Below are 24,532 nucleotides of genomic sequence, written 5' to 3'. Positions count from 1 at the left end.
GTACAGGGTTTACATGGTTAGATCAGGGGATTCGTGTTCTAATTCAGTACGCATAACAGGTCACATTTGGAATCAGAGTTCTGGAAAAAGCGAAATCAATAGTTGAGAAAGTATGTATGGACAGATACTACTTTTCTTTTCTTCCGTACGAGAATATATAATTAATCTAAGTATTTAAGATCGACAAATGATTGGTGATTCTCCAATGACGAGCTACTGACCTGTGGGGTGGTCTCTTGTTTTTGGTCGCCTACAGCACAGCACCAGATACTCTCAGTAAGGGAGGTAGCATGACTCCATCTGTAAAGGTTATTGGCATTTAATTCTTGAAATAAAAGGTCGGTGATTTAGGATATAAACCAAAACGAATGTGAATCAACACTTTGATCTTGGATGTTCATCATCCCAGTAGGGTGCACAGGCTAACTGGTCTTATGTACATAGCTAAGGGAGTGATTAATTTCTATGGCCATACTTATGCTGCTTTTGCTTAGCCATTGCAGAAGATGAAGAGCTTCCACGTGGCATATTCATTGTAGATGCAGATGCCCTATCATAAGAATAAGGGTGTGGGATTCTCCGGTCGTAAGTCTCAGATTGAAATTGGTGAGATGCAGATGCCCTATCATAAGAATAAGGGTGTGGGATTCTCTGGTTGTAAGTCTGAGATTGAAATTGGTGATAATTCTGAGGTGGAACAAATGTGCTCTGGCGGTACATATCAGATTGAAAGGCAAACGGATGAAATGAGCTCTCTCTAAATTGATTAGCACTTGCATAATTGGGGGGTCTTTGATGAGATGAGGTGGCTTTGATATTTCTTCCCTGGTTCATCTTCTGTTTTCCAGTCTGAGGCAGCTTTCCATGGTGATAGGTTGAACTTTTGTTGCTTCCACGGTTATGGATGTGATTCTCTTTCTCTGGTTTACGACCTTTCATGGATTGCTTCACTTGGGATGGCCTTGTGTGATCGCACTTTTGCTTTTTGACACCACCTAATTACAAGTATCATTTAGAGAAATATAAAAGAAAATAAAACAAAGAAATGTTGTAGATGGGCAACATAGTTGTACCTGTATCTGTAAAGGATTGCTTTCTCTTCACTGATCTACTCCTTCTAGTTTCTCTAACCAATCTAGCAGCTGCTCCTCGTCTATGCTTCTCTGCAAGTACTCCTAATCTTTCATTCTCATTTTTCCATCGCTGGTAAAAGGAGTAGAGAGAAAATCTGTTACCACAAGCATTGGTTAATGACAAGAACAGAATAAAATTTGCCTTAACTGAATGGTAGCATACTTGTCTGAAAGTCTTCAGTTTATAGAGATTCCGACCCTTAACAAGCAAAGGGAAAAGAGGAGTTAACTTCTTAGCACCTTGGCTCCACAACACTTCAACCTAGTTTAGCCCATAGAATAGAAGGGAGGATGAGTTGCAAAGCAAAACAAACAGAGACCACGTGTTAACGTGACTCGTTTTATCCATCTAAATCATCAGCCTTCACATTTTGATTTTACGGTTGGTTTTCTATCATATCTGTTTCGGTGAAACTGACACTGGAGTTCTACTCATCCTTACAGTAAAAGTATGTTGTTGTTTCGCAGCACCATAACTTTCCTTAACAATTCTCCCAGCAACAGTTCTCTTCCCTAAAACATCTCCACTCCTTGTCATCTTGTCAAAACTGATCAAGATAACTCGTTGAATATGAGGAAAAACAAAATTTAAAACCTACATTAGAATATTTCAAGTCTAGTACTTGAAAGCACACAAGATAAGTAGGGAGAATACTTCTTATATACTTTTTGTGTGAATAATACAACATCCCCTTTGCAGACATCACCTGAATGTAGATTCAAGGCAATAAAGGTTTAGGAAAAAGAAGAGTAGAAAGAACTGAAAGAACGTGTATTGCTATGTCATATAGAAACTACCAGTGCAGTCAATGTTGAATGATGATCTGGGATAGAATGTTTCACCCTTTCCATCTTTTATCCTGAGAAAGACAAGTGACACAACATTGCATTACACAAACAAAATGCTGAAAATGATTTGGTCTAGCCATATAAAATTAGGGGATCACAACATCCCAAAGAACTCAAAAAGAAGAGTCAATGATCTAAAAGAAATCATTTAAGCACAGATGAGAAATCTAAAAGCAATCCATATATATTAGCATCGTACTATTCCATGAATAAAAATCAAGAACTACAACAAACTGATGCATTATGAGTATCAGAGCATATTTCATCCACCATGAAGTATTTACAAATCAGGGAAATAAAGCTGGAAGGTGCTCAAATAGCAGAACATGCTTTATAGAAAATAAGGAAAGGTCTAGTCAAGGCTGATTCAAGGTTCAAGCAGTGGCAATTAATTATGGAATACTAGTTAGTAAATCAACATCAAATTGAAGCATGAGAGAGAGATTACCAGCACAAGCAAATCAAATACGGAGTAACTAGGAAAACTTACCTCCAGTGCTCCAATATCCTCTCTATGCATTCTTCTTTAGTCCCAGATAACCTTAATCCATGTTTTCGCAGGTATGCTTTACACTCTGATAACTTCAATTCCTGTAGATCACCCCCTCCTATACAACCGAGGTGAGGTCACATTATTAAAGTCTACCATGGATTCTGATGTCAGTAAATTCACATAATTTCCCATGGGGGGGAAAACAATTCACCAGCCATATTCAAATACATACACAAAGTGAATACCAAAAATGATTTACGTCTTTATGAATACCAAAAATGATTTACGTCTTTATCTAACAAATCGAATACTAGTATATACTACACAGTATTGGCAATTTGCACTTGTTTTTAAAATAAAAAATAAAAAATTGAAAAGCTCCTTACCTCGAAGGAGACGCATAACTCTGTTGAAATGGTGATCACTACCTTCCTCCTTGAAATCCTCGGACTCGGAAGACTCGTCCCGTTCATCATCCGACCCACTCCATTCACTTCCGTCGTCTTCAGAACCACTCTCACTAACCGGAAGAAATTGCAAAACATCTATCGATGATTAACTTAGGCCAAACAAAAAACGCTTAACATTACACGATTAAGTAATTGCAAGTTATAGAGATCACCGTGAAGTATCTACATCGTCGCCGTGAAATTCGTATTCCGACTCCGACGTTTCCGAGCCTTCTTCTGCTTCTTCTGATCCGGACGACGAGGAAGAAATGATAATATGAGCTCGCTTTTCACCTCTTCCCCCCGTCCCCGCCATCTCACTGGTCGATATCAATCTGCGATTGAATTTGAAGGTTTTGGGAGGAATACATATGATTGCCCTATGTGTTCCCGCTTGCCAAACGCCAACTGCTATTCGTCAATATGAATATACGAAATTGCCCATTTACCGTGAGAGACGATCAGACGATTAGGCATCATCAAACGGAAATTTCAAATTTATATTGTAACTGTCATTACCATATTAAATTCTTTTATATTTATAAATTATTAATTATTGCGTGAATTAATTATATTAAAAATTATTTAATTATTTGTCATAAATAAAATTTAATAGGTTAATTAAATGGCATGTTTCTGATTAGAATCTAATTAAATATTTAACTACTTAATTTTTACCTGATTAGGACCAACAAGCTTATGAAATTACTCTTATACCCTCGAAGATGACGGGCTTTAAACGTGGGAGTTACGGGACGACCAAATCAGATACAAATTGAATAGTTAAGGATTTAATTGAGAACCAATTTATAAATTATACTATATTCAAGTGACCATTTCAGTTTTAGAAATTTACTCTATTATACTTCATATTCATATCCATATTTAAAATATAGGGCTAGTCGGATGGACATATATGATCCCTTACTTTATTGTTGTGATCATAGTTTTACTCTCTTTTTTAACAAACATCAGCTGAATTGATTGGATAGTTAATTTGATAATTTTTCAAAGAGAAAATTTTAACTTTAGTCATATGACTATAGGGGCTTTGTTAATTTCAGCACCTGACTTTCAAAAGTGTCAATTTAGTACCTTGACTATGCAATTTTTATCAATTTTGGTCACTCTGGTCAAATTTCACCGGAAAATTTTAACAGTTAAAATAATGAGGGTATTTTTTCCGGTGAATTCATCTTTTCTGACGAATTCATCTTTTAACTGTTAAAATTTTCCGACGAAATTTGACCGGCAATTTGACCAGAATGACCAAAATTGATAAAAATTGCATAGTCAAGGTACTAAATTGATACTTTTGAAAGTCAAGTGCTGAAATTAACAAAGCCCCTATAGTCAGATAACCAAAATTAAAATTTTCTCTTTTTCAAATTTGAATTTTAGACGTTTGGTAAGAGTTGCCTATTAATGTGGTATGGGCAAAGTAAATTGGCTTCTTCATTATAGTCAATTACCAATTAGGGCAACTGAATCAAAGTTTTACTCTTTTTAAAATCTAAATTCTAAAAGTGGTCTATTTTCATTAATTTCATTCTATTTTTATCTTAAAAGTCAATTTCTCTTTTTCATAGAGGGTTCGCAGCATTTACAGTTGGATTAACAATCCGCAGAACAGACAAATAAAGATTGGGCGATGTTAATAAAGTATGAACAAATTCATTCCTGGGGTTGAGAACTAAGCAACACAAAAAGCATTCTGAAAGATTACGACGATAGAGACAATTGATGGCGTAAGGGCAGTCCAATAGGGTTACTGTTGTTAGAACATCTTGTATGGTTGTCCACTAACCAGCTGAGAAAATTACTCACAGAAACAAATCAAACAACACAACTATGGCCTTCGTACGAGAGAGCATTATCGCGCTGTTCTCGTTGGCGGAAGTGGAAAACAATGGCTGCATCGCGTATTCTGAGAATAAATAGGCAGGAGCGAGATCGGTGTACTCACAATCTGGATATTTCGTCGCGGTGGTGGGCGCCCACTGCAAGTGTTTGTGGAGGGAGATGATGGACCGCAACTCATGTTAGTCGCCTCTTATCAGCTCCGAGGAGAAAGAAGTAGCTAAAGGGTGATGATGATCGAGCCTAGTAGGCGGGCGTGTGGAGTGTCATTGGACCTTTGCAGCCGTGCGACTTGACACGCCGTGCAACAATTTGGCGAATCCTAGGAAACTTAGCTTTCCGTCGGTGTGCCTGATCCAGTCGTGGAGAACGGCGTGCAAAGGAACGGAAGGGCCAAGACCAAGTTCCTGAAATGGGGAATTTGTTTAGACAGGTTTACTTAAATCCAATGTTGAAAAAATCGCTAAGCGCCCTCTAGGCGCCTGGGGACCGCCTAGGGCGCCTGGAGTGCCTAGAGCGCCTAGGAGCGATTTTTGCAACACTGCTTAAATCGCCTCGGAAAGGTTGTGCGAGGAAATAATGAACTCGAGGGGAAGTTCAATTTTACCGAAGCTAATTCTTCGATGACTATGGCCCTATTTCCATCCTTTTCGAAGATTTCATAGGCACATCGTGCATGTTGTTCCCATCGATCAAGAGCCTCGAGCTGATGGACGCTTAACGCAGCTGCACAGAATTCCTCAAAATCCATCCTCCTGTACTGTAGTGCATTAAGCTGCCATGAAGAAGAGAGAAGAGAAATCTCAGCAACAAATGTAAACACTCGACATTATCAGTTACAATGCAGAGCAAGATGGTATACCGATGCAAGAAAATCATGGATACGAGACTCTTTCATGGCATCTGTTGAATATTTCATCAAGGCCTGATAGAAAACAGAGTTTGAGAGGATGCCACAAATCAATAACAGTAATCAGACGATGATTAAATAGGGGAGAGAAAGCCAACCGTTTTTATATTTTCCAAACTTATGGTGCCATTTTTGTTAGGTTCTAGCAGAGCAAACTGCTCCTTCAAATAAAAAAGCTCGTCCACAGTCAATGTTTTGGATAAAGCCTGCCAAGAACATAGTATGCATTAAATATTAGCCGCTTACCAGAGATTATCGAGCTACAAGAAATGAAGATCGCAAGGTTATCCGGACATGGATAATAGTACAAAAAAACTTTTTTTAATAGGAGCATACACACACCCGTAAAGCAGCTTTCCTTAGAGCAGATGATCGCATGTAAGCCTTCATGAGTTTGAATATTAGTATATCCAATGGCACTTTCGTGTCATTACAGCTTTTTATCCATGGATGGCCTGAAACAAGTATAAGATATTTAGCACTACACGGAAAAACAAACAACGTAAAATGTGATCAGAGAAACTTACACAAGGCTTGAGCTGCGGTCATTCTTTTCCGTGGATCCTTATTCAACAAACGTTTGACAAAATCTTTTGCCTCAGAAGAAAGGGTAGGCCAAGGCTGTTCTTCAAAACTTGGATCGGCTTTCAGGACAGCACGAAAGATTCCAGATTCAGTTCGAGCCCAAAATGGACGACTGCCGCACAATAGAATATATGCTATGACACCGATACTCCAAACATCAGCCTCTGTACTGTAAGATCTATGCAGAACTTCAGGAGCTACGTAATAGGCACTGCCAACAATATCATTGAGCCTTTCATCTGAAAGAAAAAAAAACACGAGTTTGGTAAAAAGATAATGGATTTCTGAGCTACAATCAAAGATCAAGGGGCAGATGGAACAAACCTGGCTTTACAAAATCAGACAGTCCAAAATCTATAGCTTTCAGTAGTGCATTTTCGTCCTTAGAAGTGAACAAGAAATTCTGGTCCAGCAACAAGCTACAGTTAAAAACATAGCAGAATAACATAAAGCATGTGCAAGTACACGAGTATAGAGAAGTCACAGCAGGAATTTTGGTGGCACGTTTTTTCTTTGAAGCATTTTAAATTCATGAGTTCGGTGCAATCATTTATAACTTTGACACTTTGTATTGCTGAGTTCCTATTATCCTTCTTTTTTATTTGGAAGCAAATTAGAACCACTTGCATCATAAGATGTCAAGATATGCACTTTGAAACTGAAATTCCACCAACCTCGGGCTTGAGATCCCGGTGCACCACACCTTGTAAATGGCAAAAGGACACAACATTTAGTATCTGTATCATCACAGCTTTTGCATCTTCTTCAGTGTATTTTCCACCTCTGTTTAAAAAAAGAAAACTCATTTTGATACAGTGATGAAATTTTATGCACCCTCGTCCCTCACACATCAAAAAGTTCCTATGTGCATTAAAAATCTCAGAAACTAAATGAACTGGTTTATAATTGACAGAAAATAAACTACCTTGACAATATTCTATCCAAAAGCTCTCCTCCTTCACAAAGCCTGAAAGATGCAGATAAGTAATCAGGTTAATGCTTGAAAAGAGGCAGCCAAAAAAATAACAAAACAAAAGGAAACATAAACAATGATAACTACAAGAGAAATTCCTAAGCACAAGAAATAGTGATCATTTTAATAATGACATGAAAAGTCACTTCAAGGGAAGTCCCCACTGCTTGAAAGCAATTTTTAACACATGGAACTTAAAGAAACTTAACACACAGGGCAACATTACTGAATAAACATCATGTGAATTGGAGCTTACTCCATTACTATGTAGACGTTATCATTGTCTTCATATGCATCATAAAACTGTACTAAATTATTGTGCCCAGTCAAAGCTCTCAATATCATCACCTCCCTTCTGACATCTTCAATGGCTATGGCAGTTGTCATCTGGAAGCCAAAGTTAGAATCATGGTTAGACCAAAGTCATAAAACACTAGCACAATCTGTAAACCATGCACCACCACAACCACAAAACCATGTCCTATATTATTTAGGTAGTATGCAGTGCAAAAGATGATCACTTTCGTGCATTACTGCCATCCAAACACAGTAAAAGATTTGAAACATTGAAGCATAAAATGACTCAGCATACTGCTCAACAACTCAGAAAGAAATGAACTTTTATTTGAGTTATTATAAGTACACAGTTGATGCATCTGATATGGTCAAAGCAAAATTTACCAACTACTGTTAAAGATCCATCTGATCTCCTTTTTGGTTTAATTTTCCAGGAAAAAGCAACATAAAATCAGGCAATTCTAGCTTTGGCTCATAATAATTTTGGCTTAGTTCTCATCAAAATATTTTAGTGCATTATTCCATGTTCAGAACAAACCTTCTGTTTTAAAGTTAGAAACTCGGATTTAAGCACAAGTCACCGGAACCTTCTAATTATGAAAATGGTCTAAACTGCTTTCTCCATGCCAATGGACATACTATGCAACAAATAGATTCTCTAAATTCCAATTGTGTGAAGAAATTTCACTGCTAGTCCTGATCTAAGAATTCTAGAAATGTATCTCTTGAAAGAAAATAATTATCCAAATGTTGCAAAATTTAAGGAAACAACAAAGTTCCTACAAAAGAAAGACTGACTAAATGGACAGAGACAAAACTAATCACAATTGACAAAGTCAAACACTTAGATCTGATTTCTGTTATCAGTTAAAGTCAATTCAAATAACAATTATTCACAGATCAAACGGACAAATTCAAGATAGCTAGAATGGGGGAGAACAAAATGCCAAACCTTTGCTTTGGGGATGACCTTAACAGCAACCTCTTGACCCTTGAGCTCACCCTTCTTAAACTTCGCTCTACAAGTATACCCGAAGTGCCCTCTCCCAACCTCCTCACCAAGCTCGTACTTGTTACCGAAATGCTTCGAAAAGCCGAAACTTTTGTCCAGCCCACCTTCCGATTCTGCCCCTTCGGGAATTGCCGCCCCATTCGGCTTCACCGAGCCGTGCCTTCGCGCCAGAACAGCTCGGATGTGCTTGGCCGGAGACGGCGGAGGGAACGGCCGCCGGAAAAACCTCCTCGGCGTGGAGTTGGAGCTAGGCGCATTCGCCGGAGATCTCGCGGGTGACTTTTTGGCGAACAGGTAGTGCGCAGGGCTGGGACTGTAAAACGGGAAAAACGGCGACTTTCTTCCGCCCTCAACCTCCCCCTTCTTTATATTCCTTTGCTGATTCTCACCTCCCTGATTCTCGCCGTTATCCGGATTATCTTTCACCGGAACAGGAATACCAACATTCCTATCTGTCTGCTGATCATTCCTCCAATCCCTGTGTTCTAAGGAGGGTTTGGAGGTGCAAACACCCATTGCTGACTTGCGTTCCCCTCAGCTTCTCCTCCAAACACAATTTATTTCTTTAACCCAAACCCAGGAAAAAAAATCCCCAGAAAATCTAGCTCAACCCCAGAACAGAACCATCGGCATCAAAATCGCGATTACACGCAAGAATATAATATTCTGCTAGGGTTTACTTTGAATTGGAGGACAGAACAGAAATGGATCTGCCCTTCTGCAGAACCTGATAATGCGGAAACGACGATATAATCCCTTTTGAGTTTTGTCTAAATATAAATATAAATATAAATAAATAAATAATTTAAAATGAATAAACAAATTGAATCCTCCGGTGAAGTTCAGATTCGCGAAATATAATTTTTTTTTTTAAATTATGGGGGTGGTCCATGGCGTTCAGACAAGGACACGTGGCGGGAAACAATTGGGAGTTTATGGGTAATAAATGATAATTAGTTAACGTAGTACCGTATTAAGGTCGTTGTTATAAAGGAGTAAAATGTTGACCCATGAAGATTAAGTGGGGATTAAGCAATAATTGGTTGAATATATTAGTTGAAAATTTTTGTCTGATTTGGACAGAAGGCCAGAATCAAAAGGTGAAGAATAAGATAATTCTTTTGTTGTCTTCTTGGCATTTGGCCTCTTCCAATCTCAATTTTAAATTTTACAGTGGTTCCATGTTTTTTTTTTTAAAAAAAATAATAATAAATGAGTTTTGATAGAGTCTCATTTATAAAGTTCATAGGGTAATTTAGTGATAAATTATTTTGATAATAGCGAGTCACGTATCGCAGATAGGATCAAATTAAACGGACACTAATTGAATATAGGTTTAAGATTTACTAAGCTCGGACCGAGACAATCTTGTTAAGGGTAGATACCAAGTTCTTTTTGAAGTAGCGGTTTTGACCCTAACTACATAGAGAAACAAAATGTAGTCTCTATGTTAACATTTGACTAGATATATTTTCATAATTTTTTCATGTCAAGTTTTTCACCATAACTAACAAAGTGCAATTTCTATGTTAATGTTTGAGTTTTGTTTACCGCGATCCTTTATCAACAAGGGTCATAATGTCGGGTTTATCTAATGCATACCATCAGATAGTGACGGCAGTGTTTACTTTGTCACTTAAACAAAATTGTTACTTCAAGAACAACTCAAGAATAAAAGTGATTACAATAACAATTTAAGAGTTGAATTAGTTGCATTTTATCATTCACAATATATGTAATTATGTATTACTTATCACGTTAACAATTTTTATTAGTTGCTTTCATAAGCTAGGGAAATCTTATGCGCAACCTCATTGTTGTTGTACTGGCCTGGTTGTGACAGCTTCATCGGTGATCTTAAGACCGTGTTTGGTAAAATAGTTAGTCTATCAATTAATTTTAATTTATTTAATTGCTTTGGGTCGGTTATTAATGTCAGTAATTGAGGATTATACAATTCGAAACTTTTTGAATTTACCTCAAATAAAAAATGAATAAACTATTGAATAAACAAAATTACCAAATTACTAAGCTCAGTTTGGGTCTAAAAAAATGATATTCTTTTGCTTTGTCAATTCAACCTATTGATTGGTTAGTGAGACTCGTAACTTCGTTTGGCTAGAAAATTAATTTCTATGTTTAGATTATTGTTCTAGTAACTAGTCAAAATAATGATTTCAAAAAGAATAAATGAGATAAGAATAAATAGGGTTTTTCTTTGGATGAATAAAGAATGACATATGAATAACTTTTTTTTCCTGGTGAGGTCAATAAAATCATGAAATTCTTCGATTTAATAAAAAATGAATTTACCTGGACCAATACATGATTTTCTTTTAGTTTTATTAGGATCAGGTCTTATATTAGGGAGTATAAGAGTAGTATTATTTCCCAATCCAATTTATTCGACCTTTTCGTTGGGATTGGTTCTTGTTTAATTTGTATATCATTATTCTATATTCTATCTAACTCCTATTTTGTAGGGTTAAAAAATCAATATAAGGGTTCAGTTAATTAGCTTTTTGTGACTTCAAAATGCTAAAATTCAAAAATCTACTCAAGCAACTTTTTCATTTAGCTTATTTACTAAATATTTTTCTACACCCAGCTAATGTGAACTAGTTATACCCTCTAATCAATCAAATCAGCTGACCGTCATAAATGAATTAATGATGTTGTTTAAACATGCCTAATAATAGACCTGAACTTTCAAATGTTGAGCCACTCTAGTCTCTACATGCCACATAATTGGACTAATTCGATACTCAATATTTTATAACGATCCCCACGTCATGGTCCGACAGACCATCGATGATGTAAATCATGATAACTTATACTGTTGTTGGTGAAATTTGATCTCGGATCATTGTTTTAAACTTTACCCTGTGACCAACTGAGATGCTCATCCATGATGGCATAATTTTGTGATTGTGATAAGATGAAAGGCGGAGGTGGTATTATTTTAATGGTGAGCGGCACGTGGGGGGTTAACGGGACAATAACGGAGTAGCTAAGGTAGTAAGGTACTGGACAACACAAAACTTTACTACATAGCCAGAAGGCCCAGAACTAGAAGTCAGCTGAGCTGCCAGGCCAGCAATATTAATTAATATTAAGTGCTTGACAAATTAAATGACAGAATTCAATTACTAACGTTATTATATTTGTACTATCCATTGATATATGTACATTAGTTGTCATGCCAGACACTCGATTTCAATCCCAATCTTTTTAAGAACATGGCATATGTTTCCACATTATTGGGACACTACAGATGCTCAGGTTTCAATTCATTTCTCAAGTAATTATGGGTTCACCACAAACATAATCCACTATATTATTTCATATTTCACTTCTTTTAAAAGACACATCGCAATCGTATAAATATTCACTAAGGGTGTGTTTGTTCGCCCAAAATCATAATCACAATCAGAATGGGAATCAAATTCTTGATAACAGTAATGGGTTTTGGTGAAATTATTTTACATGTTTGGTAGTAGGTCGGGTGAAATTGGAATGATTATTAATGTTTGATTGTGTATGACTCTATAATGCGAATAAATATTTTAAAAATACAAAAATAAAAGGTAATTGATCATAATATAATGACATCCAAAGCATAATATGAGCAAAAAAAAAATATCAAAACAAAAATCTAAAAGTATTAATCCAAACTTAAAAATGAGATTACCAATAAGATAGAATGATACACATTTTTAATTAGGGAATGAGATTTTTAATTGAAGGGATAATCAAATCTCATAGTTGTGTTCTAAAGAGTTATCAACAACGTAACAAAACACTAAGTATGATTTTGATTGACATTCCTAGTGTGTAAACCCATGAACAAATTCAATGTACCCTAAGATTCAAGTGTCACCATCAGTGTAAGGGCAACCTTGTACACAGTAAGCAAGGTGTATCCTACCATCAGTGTAAGGGCAACCTTGTACACAGTAAGCAAGGTGTATCCTTCCAGATGCTTTGTCAAACCGACTTTTTTGTGAACAATTGAACCCCAACCCTAAGGGCCGACTTTTTTGTGAACAATTGAACCCCAACCCTAAGGGCCCCCCACACCCCGGCCCGACAGAGCATTTGGGAGGATGTACATGAACCACAGAGGCACCCTAAGGGCCCCCACACCCCGGCCCGACAGAGCATTTGGGAGGATGTACATGAACCACAGAGGCTAGACCGGTGCTCACTGCGTACAAGAAGCCCCCTCACTTTGAGAGGTTGCTCCCACACTGTCGCTGGTGACCGGTGCTCACTGCGTACAAGAAGCCCCCTCACTTCTGTCGCTGGTGAGACTCGCTCACTTTGAGAGGTTGCTCCCACACTGTGACTGGTGAGACTCGATCCCTGATCATTCTTCCAAAGTTTCACCTGAGCTAGAATTAATTAAACAAGTATTTGGAAGAGTGTGCAATGTATTTGAGTGTTGATATCCCAAGATCCTTGGCATTTTAAATTCAAGTTATCAAGTCTTTCTGTGTATGGGCAAAATGGAGAATTGAGGCCACATGCAACCAAATTAAGGTCTAAGTCATGCACCGCCCTCTGCTTTGGTCTTAGGGGAACTCAACAAATCTCAATTGATTTACTCGCACAATCTCAGTCGTGCTCCTCAACGTAAGTCTCCTTCTCATCATCATTTCCATTCCATTATTAAAGCCGACATTTAATTTAATTAATAATAATAATTCACATATTTGTCAAGTTGTCAACTCAATAAATTAGGTAAAATTTTTGGAATATATAAACTAGTACTCTTGTGAGAACGTGTGAATTAATTTCATTTGTTCATCTAGAATAATCAAAGATGGTAATTTAAGAAAAGAGATGCGGTAACATTTTTAAAATTATGACAATATATTTAAAAATACTTGATAGTGCATCAGATCTAGAGATAACTAATAGTGCATATATCTGACTGCACTATCAATTATTATCCGTAAATGCATTATCAATTGTTTTCAAATGCACTGTCTTTTTTCTTAATTTTCAGCAATATATCATGAGTTAATGCCATATAGGATTCTCCGAGTATAATGATTTTGCCACGTTTAATCCTAAACTTTCAAATTACCACATATGGTCCTTCGACTTTCAAATTGTTATCATCCGTAGCCCAAGTTAACCACGGTCCTTCAACTTTTAAAATTTAACCAGCCGCGGTCCTCTTGGAAGGACCATGAGTGGTTAACTTTGACCACGAATGGTAACAATTTGAAAGTCAAAAGATAATAGGTGGTAATTTGAATGTTTAGGACTAAACGTGGCAAAACAACTATACTCGGTGGACTCAGATGGTATTAACTCAATGGATCATTTTAGATGTATAGATGATATTAATCCATACGTTCTCACGAGACTACTAGTTCTCATATGATCTTGATATGCATATGATGCAACAAATATTTTGGAATAAATTTTTATAATATTTGCAGGGAAATTGATAAAAGACAATATATATAACTTATAAAAATACAGAATTATATGAAAATTTTCAAGGAATTTAATTATGTAGACTTGTTGAAAAATATATTAACAACCAAACTATAAAGGATGGTATCAGAACCTTAGTTACCTCCTAATTTAAGCAAGGAATAGTCCTGTCTAAGGCCCTCCATGGGGTCCTCACCTTCCCATCCAAATTTTGGAACCTAATACAATATATATCAATTGAAAACCATATGACATGTTGCAGATCGTACTAAGAAAGAAGAAAAACATGTAAATCTGATTTTTTTTTTTAGTTAATCAATATATGAATAGTGACGAGTATTATTACGAAGTGATAGCGATATTTGGTTCAAGAATACAAGTCAGGATATGTTATGTAATATATCTTTGATAAACAAGTTGAATCGAGTAGTAGAAGTATTATTTAGATTGACAAATGGTTAGTAATTTAAGTACAACTGTTTAGTGTATATTACTATATAATCGAGCTAGGGATATTTTAATTTGTTTTAATTGGTATAATGTTAGAGAACTGGAATTGAAATTATTCCTAACAAGCACGTGGAGTATTATATTTATTATGAAAAAGTGGTCGGGGAACAACATGTTGAAAATCATTGATAGAGTCGATGTGGTGTCGTGCGGCTGAGTGCTTAGATTAGTCATGCTACGTGGTGGTTGCTAAGTTAGTTTACATCCTCTTTGTGGTTTGTTGTCGGCTAGATTTACAAAGTAAAATTTACTTAGATCACATTCTTAATAACAATTGTAAATTTTCTTGTAAATTCAAGTATTATAAATAAATAAATAAATATGTAAGAGAATACAAATAGAGAAGAAGTAAATAATGATGGGGAACAGTGTATAGGCAGTCCTCTTGAGCCAATTCATCAATTATTTTACCAGTCGGAAGGTGGGTAATTTCTTTCTTTACATTATAGTTTATTGCTTTGATGAGTCCACTTTACCTTTTTCCTTTTCCTCTTTGTTGAGCTTTTTTTTTTTTTTTTTTCAGTAAATGCATTCATTTGTCTGATCTCTGAAAGTTAACCACACAAGAGATGGGTGTGTTTGGTTGGCAGGTTTAATACTCAGGTATGGGTATGAAAGTGATTATTATTGTTTGATTTACTGGTTTTTAAAACACTATTATAGGTTTGGAATACCCATGAAAAAATCTATTCCCTTATTTTATAAGGGTTTCATCCCATTATTCATCCTTAGCCTAATCATTCACATTCCACCCTATTACTAAACATGTAAAATACTTTCACCAAAACTCATTACCATTACCAAGTATTTGATACTCATTCTGAATTCGATTTTTGTGTGCGAACCAAACACACCCTAAAAGAGAGCAACTCACAATGGATTAATGGAATAAACCAGTGACTCCACTGCCTCCCCCAATCATAGCTTCATGGCTGCAACTTTTATTTTTTTTACCTCCAAATCCTACTTTGTTTACTCAATAATTGTCCCATTTATTTATTGACCATTACTTTTTTTTTTCGAACGTAGATAATTATATTAACATGTTTAACATCAAATATAATTTCAAAAGATTAAAAAGGAAAATGAAAGAAGAGTAAAATAAAAAAGAACTTATAAGTGTACAAGAATGTAAACCCAATATTCAAGTTTTGAGTGCAAGTAATTACGTCAACATATTTTATATACCATTCTTAGAGATGAGCAAAAGTCAACTAATTGAGTAAATGATGACCAGTAACTCAAATAGACTAGGTCCTGTTTGGTAAAAAAATTAGCTTATAGGTCAATTTTGACTTATTTGACCACTATTAATTATTTGATTTAGTTAAAATATCAATATAAATGTTTGGTTAATTAGCTTTTTGCAACTCCAAAAAAGGTTAAAATTCAAAAAGCTAATTCAAATAACTTTTTCAATTAGCATTTTGAGAAAATAAATTATACCAAACAGCTATCAGCTAATTTACCAAATATTTTTCTACAATCAGCTAATGTTATCAACTATTTATACCCTCTAATTAACACAATCAGCTAATAGCTAACAACATTTCAGCTAACGACCATTTTACCAATCAGGGCCTAGGTTGGTTATCATGGTTATGTTAACAACTTTTCAGTTATTTTGATTGTTAACCAAAAATTGATTGAAACCAAGTGCTACAAATTGTAATCATTATTGTTTTATGTAATTATTATTATTACTATTTAATTAATTAGAACTTGGGTTGGTTCATTAACTTTTTAACTACCTTCTTAATGATCGACCATGGCCATGGGTAGATAATAATTAAATTTGAAGAGGTGTTAGTTTTTCAATGCCTTAATTATCAACCTAATCAATTAATTAAATCGCTGTCACCTTAGTACATACAATAATAATTTAACCTCATGCATATTGCATCACTTTATTAAAGGATGATCAAAATGGTGGGTGTGCAGGTTTAGAAATGCTCTCTGGTAGGCCTGCAGGAAGATGGCCCAAATTGGGTGAAAAGTTGACTTAAATCATAGTTTTTTTATTAATGTTTTTCTTGGAGTGCTCTTACTTGATACTTATCCTTTCATTAATTAAAATGGTTGTAGTCAACTATGAAAAGAGTGGTCAAATGAATGGAACATAATTAACTCGTTGTACAAGATCGGTATAGTATAATCTATCTCTCTCTTTTAATTATGTGATTTGTGAACTATTACGTATAAAAAGAAATTATTACACACGAGAAGGGCCGCCACAAGATTTGTTTTCGAGTTCAGTGGACTATTTTCAAATCTAGGAGAAGATCGAAGTTATTACATATGAGAAGGGCCAAATCACAATTTATCTACAAGATTTGTTCTGGAGTTCAGTAATCTATTTTCAAATCTAGCCACATTCATAATTTATCCAACTACTCCTCAACAACCTATGAATTAATAACGGGATTAGTTCTCAAGTTTAGCCGTCTTTTTTCAAATCTAGCCACATTTTGGTGATGACTTTTATGATTTCATCAAATTTAGTCTTCCACCGTATAATCATCATTCTACTAACTCCATGAACAAACCTCTAAATTTTGAATGTAATTTTCTATATATATTTGACAAAGAACGATTGTTAAATTCGATCATATATTTGAAGCCTAAAGCATTAATGCTATATCGTATAGTATACCATTTGACAGAGTTTACTATTTAGCTATGAATGAATAACTATTCGTGGTGCCTTAGTGCATTGGTCTAATAGTGGGGGTTTGATCCATGTATCTCTAACGAAGATATAGAGATTCTAAATTTAAGATGAACTTCTTATATATGCACAGAAATGTACAATTTGATGTTGAGTTTCGAATCTGAATCAGCTATAATTATGTATGGCATGTGAGGAAAACCTTTTGGCAAAGCCCAACGAACTAAGCAGGATGGGTGGGGGCACCAAAATGAGACATGGAAATTTGTGTCCAGGTGAAATGGGCCATGGCTCTAAATGCCCAGTGGCCCTCATCTATCAGACAGATGATGAAATATTACAACATTGGTTGATGTACAAGAAGATAGGGATCTTGTAAGCAGATCCCCCATGTGATGTGATGTAGCCTGGGATATTAATGGTAAGCCAACCTATTCAATTCCAATAGTCATGTCATATAATGCATGTTGCATTTGTTTCTCAACATTGTCTGTCAAATTTTACTTTACCAAAGAAGCAACAAGGTCTTCTATATCCACTCTTCTCTTTCCTCCCTCTCACCCTCTCTCAAAATTTATTGATGGAGATGCTCTTACCGTCTTACGCGCCTAGCAGACACTGTTGGTGTGCGTTGTTAAGAATATATGTGGCTGACATATTCTGTCTATATATTTGTTATAATTATGCTCCTGAAGAATAGCTATGTTAGACTAGTTGTTGTTGTAACTCCCTGTTACTTAGTCTCATTTGTGCACTATTTATAGCTAGATGTTTTACATTAATAAACACATTGTTCGTTCGCTTACATGGTATCAGAGCCACAATTTCTTAAAGAGATTTTTTTTTCTTTCTTTCCTTTCCTATTCGCCATTTCTGTGATCAATATGCATGGCTTCCCAATCTGCTGTAACCACAAATGATGTTATCAACCAACCATTTTTTTTTTCTTCCATGCAAACCCCCCCCCCCCCCCCCCCCCCAAAAAAAAAAAAAAAAAAAACTCTTACAAAAATTTCCCCTCTCTCATCACATCTCTCTCTTTCAACTCACCTAAATTTCATTTAAATTTAAATTAAAAAAAAAAAAAAAAAAAAACTCACCAAAAAACTATTGTTGGTGATGGGGGCGAATCTACAGCGGGACTACTACCCCACTGTAATTTTTTTAAACCTAGTGTTATATATGTGTGTGTGTTTTGTTTTTAAGTTAAAATAAAAACCCAACTATGCGCCATTGATTTTGTCCATTTAGTTGTGTCCATACGTTTCAAAGAAGTACAACTTTACCCCTAATAAGAACAAATTACACTTTTGGTCCTGTGAGTATTAGGGTACTGACAATTTGAGTACGTGACTTTCAAAACTCCCAATTTAAACCTTTAACTATGCAATTTTTGACAGATTTGGTCCTCCGTGCCAAATTGCCGACCAATTTTGGCCGGAAAAAGATTTAATGCTTCGAATTAATTTCTGATGAGGGTAAAAACGTCATTTCTTATATATTGTAGCAACGGCGAATCAAAACGGTGAGTACCCACCCTGTCCCTGTGCCCCCAATCCGAGTTCAATCGCCGGAAAATGTAGCCTAACTCCGCGGATTCCGACCTTCCACGCCTTGCCAACGTCAAAGTCCGTTCATCTTCCCCGCGCTTTCCGCCTCCCGCCACCCCGTCTTCCACCGATACCCCACGGCCGGAGCCCAGCGTAAGATCGGCATCGCCGTAGACCTCAGCGACGAGTCTGCCTTCGCCGTCAAGTGGGCGGTCCACCACTACCTCCGTCCCGGGGACGCCGTCATACTCCTCCATGTCCGCCCCACCTCTGTTCTCTATGGAGCTGACTGGGGTTCTGTTGACCTCTCCATCGTCGACACTGACAACGAGGAGTCGCAGCAGAAGCTGGAGGATGATTTCGACACTTTTACTACTACTAAGGTCACCGATCTGGCTCAGCCGCTGGTGGACGCGCAGATTCCGTTCAAAATCCACATCGTTAAGGACCACGATATGAAGGAGAGGCTCTGCCTCGAGGTCGAAAGGCTGGCCTCAGTGGCCGAGGAGGAGGAAGAAGAAGACGAGCCGGAGTACCATGATGCTCATGATGATCGAAATACAATCGCAATGACGTTTTTACCCTCATCAGAAATTAATTCGAAGCATTAAATCTTTTTCCGGCCAAAATTGGCCGGCAATTTGGCCCGGAGGACCAAATCTGTCAAAAATTGCATAGTTAAAGGTTTAAATTGGGAGTTTTGAAAGTCACGTACTCAAATTGTCAGTACCCTAATACTCACAGGACCAAAAGTGCAATTTGTTCCCCCTAATAATATTCTATTGATCTTTCATTTTCCTTCTAATTCTCTTTTTATGTCTCCCATGTTGTTAATTTTTTTTTTTTAACTGAAATAATTATTGATGAATGGTGAGCTACGATGATTTTATATAATGAGAATAGGAGCAAACATATGTGATAACTGATAATTGATAAATGAAATGTATTTTCAACATCAAAATCATAAAACACCGTCATAAACTTCATATATACTATTTGTTAAATTTGTAAAATTTATTCATAATTGATTAATTGTTTAATTGTAATTACGAATTGTGAATCACTTTGTGAGGTTTATTCATAATTGATTGACCATTGAATTGCAAATTATGAATTGTGCATTTGCTAAAATTATAATATGTACTACGTATTAATTTGTGATTGATATAAAATTTTGAGATTTATGATGAAGGTTAATTTGTAATTGATATCAAACTTTGAGATTTTTATTTGTAATTGATATCAAAATTTGATATTTCTATTTAGTTGAGAACGTAAAAAAAAAAAATCTGGTTCCTCAATCTTGATTTATTTTTGTTAACATTCATTCCACAATCTTGATTTATTTAGGTTTTTGCTTTATCCGGTTTTCTTTCCCTTGTATCCAAACCACTTTTTTAAAAGGCCTTGATTTGCAAAGAAGTCCAAAGTTATTGGAAGCCATAAATGGCTATAAGTTTTCATTTTCACATAGAGGACCTGAGAACTAAACCACATTATACAGGGCCGAATCCATTACATTTCACTAATTCACAACTCTACAATTCTTCCTTATCTCTCCATCTTTCCCTGTAAGCACACCCACACTGCCCAGTTTCACCATTGATGCAGCAAAATCCTTCAAGAACAGATATGGGTACCTGCTGTAACCAAGCACCATCTGGGCAGTGGTATTGTCAGCCACCAGAGCTTGGTCTGACTGAAGCAACCCAGTGTTGTTCACCACATTCTTGAAATATACATTGTCAAACTTGTTGGTGGTCACAGCATCTAGAGGGGCCAAATTCGGGTCCGAATCGTCTTGGTTCGGGCAGAGGCTTCGCAGGTTGCTTAGCATGGATGCATCCAGTGTTGGATCAGGATTGCCAGCCCCATCAAAATCAAACAGCCTTTGCTTGAATGTGATGCACTGAGCAAATCCTATGGTATGTCCACCTGCATGAAACAAACGCTTATCACTATACCAAAAGTTATAACCAATGTTGCAGAAGGCGCTAGGCTCTAGTCGGGTGTCCGGGGACGCCTAGCGCCTAGAGCGCCTAAGTGGTCGAGTAATCCGAGTATATCGTCTCAACTTTTCCTACTCAGGGCTAGGAGTTGTTAGACTGTTATAATTTTCAAACTAGTCAAGTGCATATGTTAGATGGTTAGTTGAGTACATGACTGGAGAAATATAGAAGATGAGTATGTAGCCAAGCAGACAAAAACACCGCTCGATCAAGTTGGGCACCGACTTGGTCAAGATAGGCGCCCGACTCGTCCCAAGTTGGCTAGTTATTCGGTCAGGCGACTAAAAGCCGCGTAGGGCTGAAATCGTTTCGGCCTAGGGACGCCTAGGTCGATTTTTACAACACCGGTTATAACTAGTGGTTATCGTTGACCTGGCTGATACTACTTGTTAGTATTAAGCGCTTAGCCAAAAGCTATAACTAGTAGCAATGCATAGCAGCCAGCACTACGACTACGTTTCGAAAAATAAGGTGGACTTAGGCCTTCAGGTTTCGCCCAACACAAATAAACTTAAGCCCGGATAAGCATTAGTTTTACCTGAAAGAACAACCATATCCTTAATGTCAAGCCCCTTTGAGACAAACTTTGCTGTGATGTTTTCCAGTGGCTCAAAGGGTGAAGGGACCTGGTTGTTAGCTGCATCCTCACTTGTTGTCAGGCCATCTCGGCGCCCAAACGACACAGACCAAAAGGGCCCTCCAATCTGGATTCACAAAGCCATATCAAGAAAACCCCTTCTGAATGAAACACACAAAGATTAGATCAGATTAGCCCCAGAAGTTCATCACTTACCAAATAGATAGCCTCTCTAGCTGCAAGAGTGAGTATATCAGCACATGAAACAGTGTTTGGACAGAACTTCTCCACATTGGCTTTTATTGTGTCAATGACCTCAAACCCTCTGGCTGAGCCTTTGTTCGGCTTCGCATTCTTCTCCCCACCGTCGAGCAACACAGACGCATCACATCCCTGCACATTTTATGCAGCAGAAATCAGAATTTTGTCCATTCAAGAATCTCAGCATGCAGTAAATGGGAATTAAGAAACTGTTGGGCGGGGGCCTAAAGGGCCTGGACCCTCGTGTCCAACAGAAACACAACGCCTCGGGACTAATTGAGTTACATTAACAATGCAGTCGTGGAAATGGAGACGAAGGAGAGAGGCAGCCATCCTCGTATCATTGGAGATAGCAGACCAGACACTATACTTGACAATTCTTGTCAGGTTGGGGCAACTGGCATCATAATAGTTGTAATCAAGCTGCCCATAGACAAAACAACACAGAAACAAGAAACAAAACCATGATATGATTGAAACTCTGAAGCCTTTCATATCTTTCAAATGCACAATACACTACTTGTACTAAGCTAAGATTGTTATGTCTCAGAATGAGCAGCAATGGCACCTATTTATAGGAGCTTGTGATCACCAAGGCGTCGCTTTCAATTCAAGTTTGGCAAAACTCCACATTGGTTTAAAAACCCCATCCATTCAGCTTCACCTAATGCTCATCATGGACAAGAAAAGAACAAGATTTAGTGGTGGGATGAGGTATGCCTCTAGAAGAAAACAAAGAAATATGATCAGAGATGAGCATACTTAAGTTGACCAAAGTACACTTTTGTGCAGAAGTGTCAATCAATCTATGGCTAATGGCAGTTCCATGATAGCAATCTAATCCTGCAAAAAAGTGCAAGTGACAAGTCCTGCAAGGCTAACTCAAGTGGTAGACCACCTGACCTAAAGTTAGCATTTCAGCGGCAAGAGTTTTGGGCCTTGGGCTCCCTAGATTGGAGATTGGACTCCTCGAGATGGCGAAAGTGCGAAAATGGATTTCTAGGGACTGATTAGGAGTCTGGGAGGCTGCTTGGGTGACTCGAGACTCTTGGACTAGGGATTCTGGGACTTAAGATTAGTATGAAAAAAAAAGTGCAAGTGACAAGCTTTTCAAAGTAGGTTGAATCCTCAGTGCCACCAAAAAAGAATAGAAAAAGAGTAGTAGAGGGCATTATGCAGATGAGAGGATACAATATTAGTGTAAAGCTATATGCACATACAAATATACAATATTATTGCAGGCAGGCCACTGCACTAAACTAGTGGAGAAATGAGCAGACCATTAATTAGCAGAAGTAAGAAGGATGCATAGAGGATAATGCTTAAGTCAAGGATGGCAGATTCCTGGAATCTGTTCCCTTCTTTTCTCTTTTAAGTTTTTATTATTCCCATTTGATACTGGGAATTCATATCTCAGGACCTCTGCCAAAATCTGACATGGAAAGGAACAAAATACATCTAATTGCTATCCTACAAAGACCACCATTATTGTGATGAAATATTGGGTACCAACTTGACCGGAAAACCCAACCCAATGTATAAATATGTAGCCTGTTGGAGCGGTTCAGACCCCATAGCCCAAGTTTGATAAGTATGTTTCTTGTCGCAAATTATATTGTGGACAATTAATAAATAAACTTTTAATATACTAAACTAAAACATATTTCTGTACGAAACTAGGAAGGGAAACCATTCTTCGGTTCTATTTTTTCTTATTAATAATTATTACTGGTGGGAAGTGATTTGGCCACCATGTTTATGAAGATTAGATAAAGATGAGGCAACCAAGATGACATCACGAAACTGGAGATCAATCAATGCTTTTTTATATTACATACATGCATGTACAATCAATATTATTTCAAATTAAAATCTCCATCTATAACTAACACGTTTGGTTGGAAGGAATAAATCAGAGGAGAAAGGAATTGTAATTCGGTAGAAAAAGAATAATGTGAGAATAAAGTAGAAATTAAATTAGTTGTCTGGTGCTGAGGAATAAAATTATTGGAAATGAGAAGGAGAGAAGTGGTATAAAAACTAAAATATTGTAATAGTAATATTAAGGGAAAATGGCACTTTTTCCCCCTAAATTATATACTTATAGCACTTTTTCCTCCTCAATTATTTATATAAGCACATTAACCCCCTCAATTATTTTAAAAGTGGTGGTTTTTCCCCCCAATATATTAAATTGACATTTCTACCCTTAAAGCAAACATTTTATTTATTTTACTTCTCCAACAAATTATTGCGTATATGTAGCGATTACCACGGTTCGGTTCGAACTGAACCAGACACTATAGCAATCGAATTAAAAGTTTTCAGTTATGGTTCAGATCTATAACCCAATATTTGGAGTTCAATTTACTAAATTTAAGAATAAAAAATGGATCATGAACCGTGAACTGGCGGTTCCGGATCCAGTTCGCGACTTTGAACCGTCTTTATTTTAAAATTTTATTTTTTATTTTAAAATAGTCTAAATTCAACAATAAATGTATGTTATTTTTTCAGTTCGGAATATGAACCGGTCATTCCGGTTCGCGATTTTAATAAACTCTAAATATCACGTTTTGATTATAAATTGTAATTGGAATATTTTTGTTTGGTTGCTATAGTATCTGTTTGGTTTGAACCAAATTATAGTAATAATTTGTTGGAGAATAAAAATAAATGAAATATTAATTTTAAATATTTGTTTTAAGGGTAAATATGTCCATTTAACATTTCATGGGGAAAAATAGCCACTTAATAATTAAGGGGGAAAAAGTGCTATAAGTATATAACTTAGGGTGAAAAAGTGTCATTTTCCCTAATATTAATAACCATCAAGAGTAAAAAAATTATTTAGATATAGAGTAAAACTTGTGTAAATAAATAAATAAATATATATATATATATATATATATATATATATATATATATATATAGAGAGAGAGAGA

The 24,532-nt window shown here is 36.5% G+C and overlaps 3 protein-coding genes and 1 pseudogene across 4 annotated transcripts; 1 reads left to right on the top strand and 3 right to left on the bottom strand.

The window, feature by feature from the left end:
• Window positions 1–330: 330 nt before the first annotated feature.
• LOC109189249 (zinc finger CCCH domain-containing protein 62) lies at window positions 331–3,323 on the bottom strand. Of its 2 annotated transcripts, XM_019340062.1 has the most exons (10): window positions 3,098–3,323; window positions 2,862–2,995; window positions 2,473–2,590; window positions 1,932–1,993; window positions 1,789–1,840; window positions 1,576–1,681; window positions 1,297–1,395; window positions 1,074–1,203; window positions 686–995; window positions 331–610 (listed from the first exon to the last, which is right to left on the bottom strand). In XM_019340062.1, exons 1-10 carry the CDS (start codon window positions 3,238–3,240, stop codon window positions 457–459), a joined length of 1,308 nt encoding a protein of 435 aa, XP_019195607.1. In that variant the 5' UTR covers window positions 3,241–3,323; the 3' UTR covers window positions 331–456. The 2 variants fall into 2 exon arrangements, with proteins under 2 accessions (XP_019195607.1, XP_019195606.1); XM_019340061.1 differs by having other exon boundaries at window positions 331–995; window positions 3,098–3,322.
• A 1,255-nt stretch (window positions 3,324–4,578) lies between these two features.
• Window positions 4,579–9,359, bottom strand: LOC109189216 (CDPK-related kinase 5-like). The gene is made up of 11 exons (XM_019340020.1): window positions 8,502–9,359; window positions 7,509–7,639; window positions 7,205–7,246; window positions 6,954–7,062; window positions 6,604–6,682; window positions 6,222–6,518; window positions 6,037–6,149; window positions 5,793–5,900; window positions 5,647–5,709; window positions 5,392–5,559; window positions 4,579–5,191 (listed from the first exon to the last, which is right to left on the bottom strand). The coding sequence occupies exons 1-11, from the start codon at window positions 9,075–9,077 to the stop codon at window positions 5,051–5,053; spliced, it is 1,827 nt and encodes a 608-aa protein (XP_019195565.1). The 5' UTR covers window positions 9,078–9,359; the 3' UTR covers window positions 4,579–5,050.
• Window positions 9,360–17,447: 8,088 nt separating this feature from the next.
• Window positions 17,448–19,351, top strand: LOC109188832 (annotated as a pseudogene).
• An 804-nt stretch (window positions 19,352–20,155) lies between these two features.
• LOC109189089 (peroxidase 10-like) lies at window positions 20,156–22,140 on the bottom strand. Its single transcript, XM_019339824.1, has 4 exons — window positions 21,873–22,140; window positions 21,543–21,719; window positions 21,288–21,453; window positions 20,156–20,675 (listed from the first exon to the last, which is right to left on the bottom strand). Exons 1-4 carry the CDS (start codon window positions 22,080–22,082, stop codon window positions 20,266–20,268), a joined length of 963 nt encoding a protein of 320 aa, XP_019195369.1. The 5' UTR covers window positions 22,083–22,140; the 3' UTR covers window positions 20,156–20,265.
• Window positions 22,141–24,532: the final 2,392 nt, after the last annotated feature.

The sequence above is a fragment of the Ipomoea nil genome, unplaced genomic scaffold (assembly GCF_001879475.1).
Source record: "Ipomoea nil cultivar Tokyo-kokei standard unplaced genomic scaffold, Asagao_1.1 scaffold1509, whole genome shotgun sequence".
Taxonomy (NCBI): domain Eukaryota; kingdom Viridiplantae; phylum Streptophyta; class Magnoliopsida; order Solanales; family Convolvulaceae; genus Ipomoea; species Ipomoea nil.
Note: the sequence above shows the minus strand (reverse complement) of the source record. Positions and strands in the feature narration are given on the sequence as shown.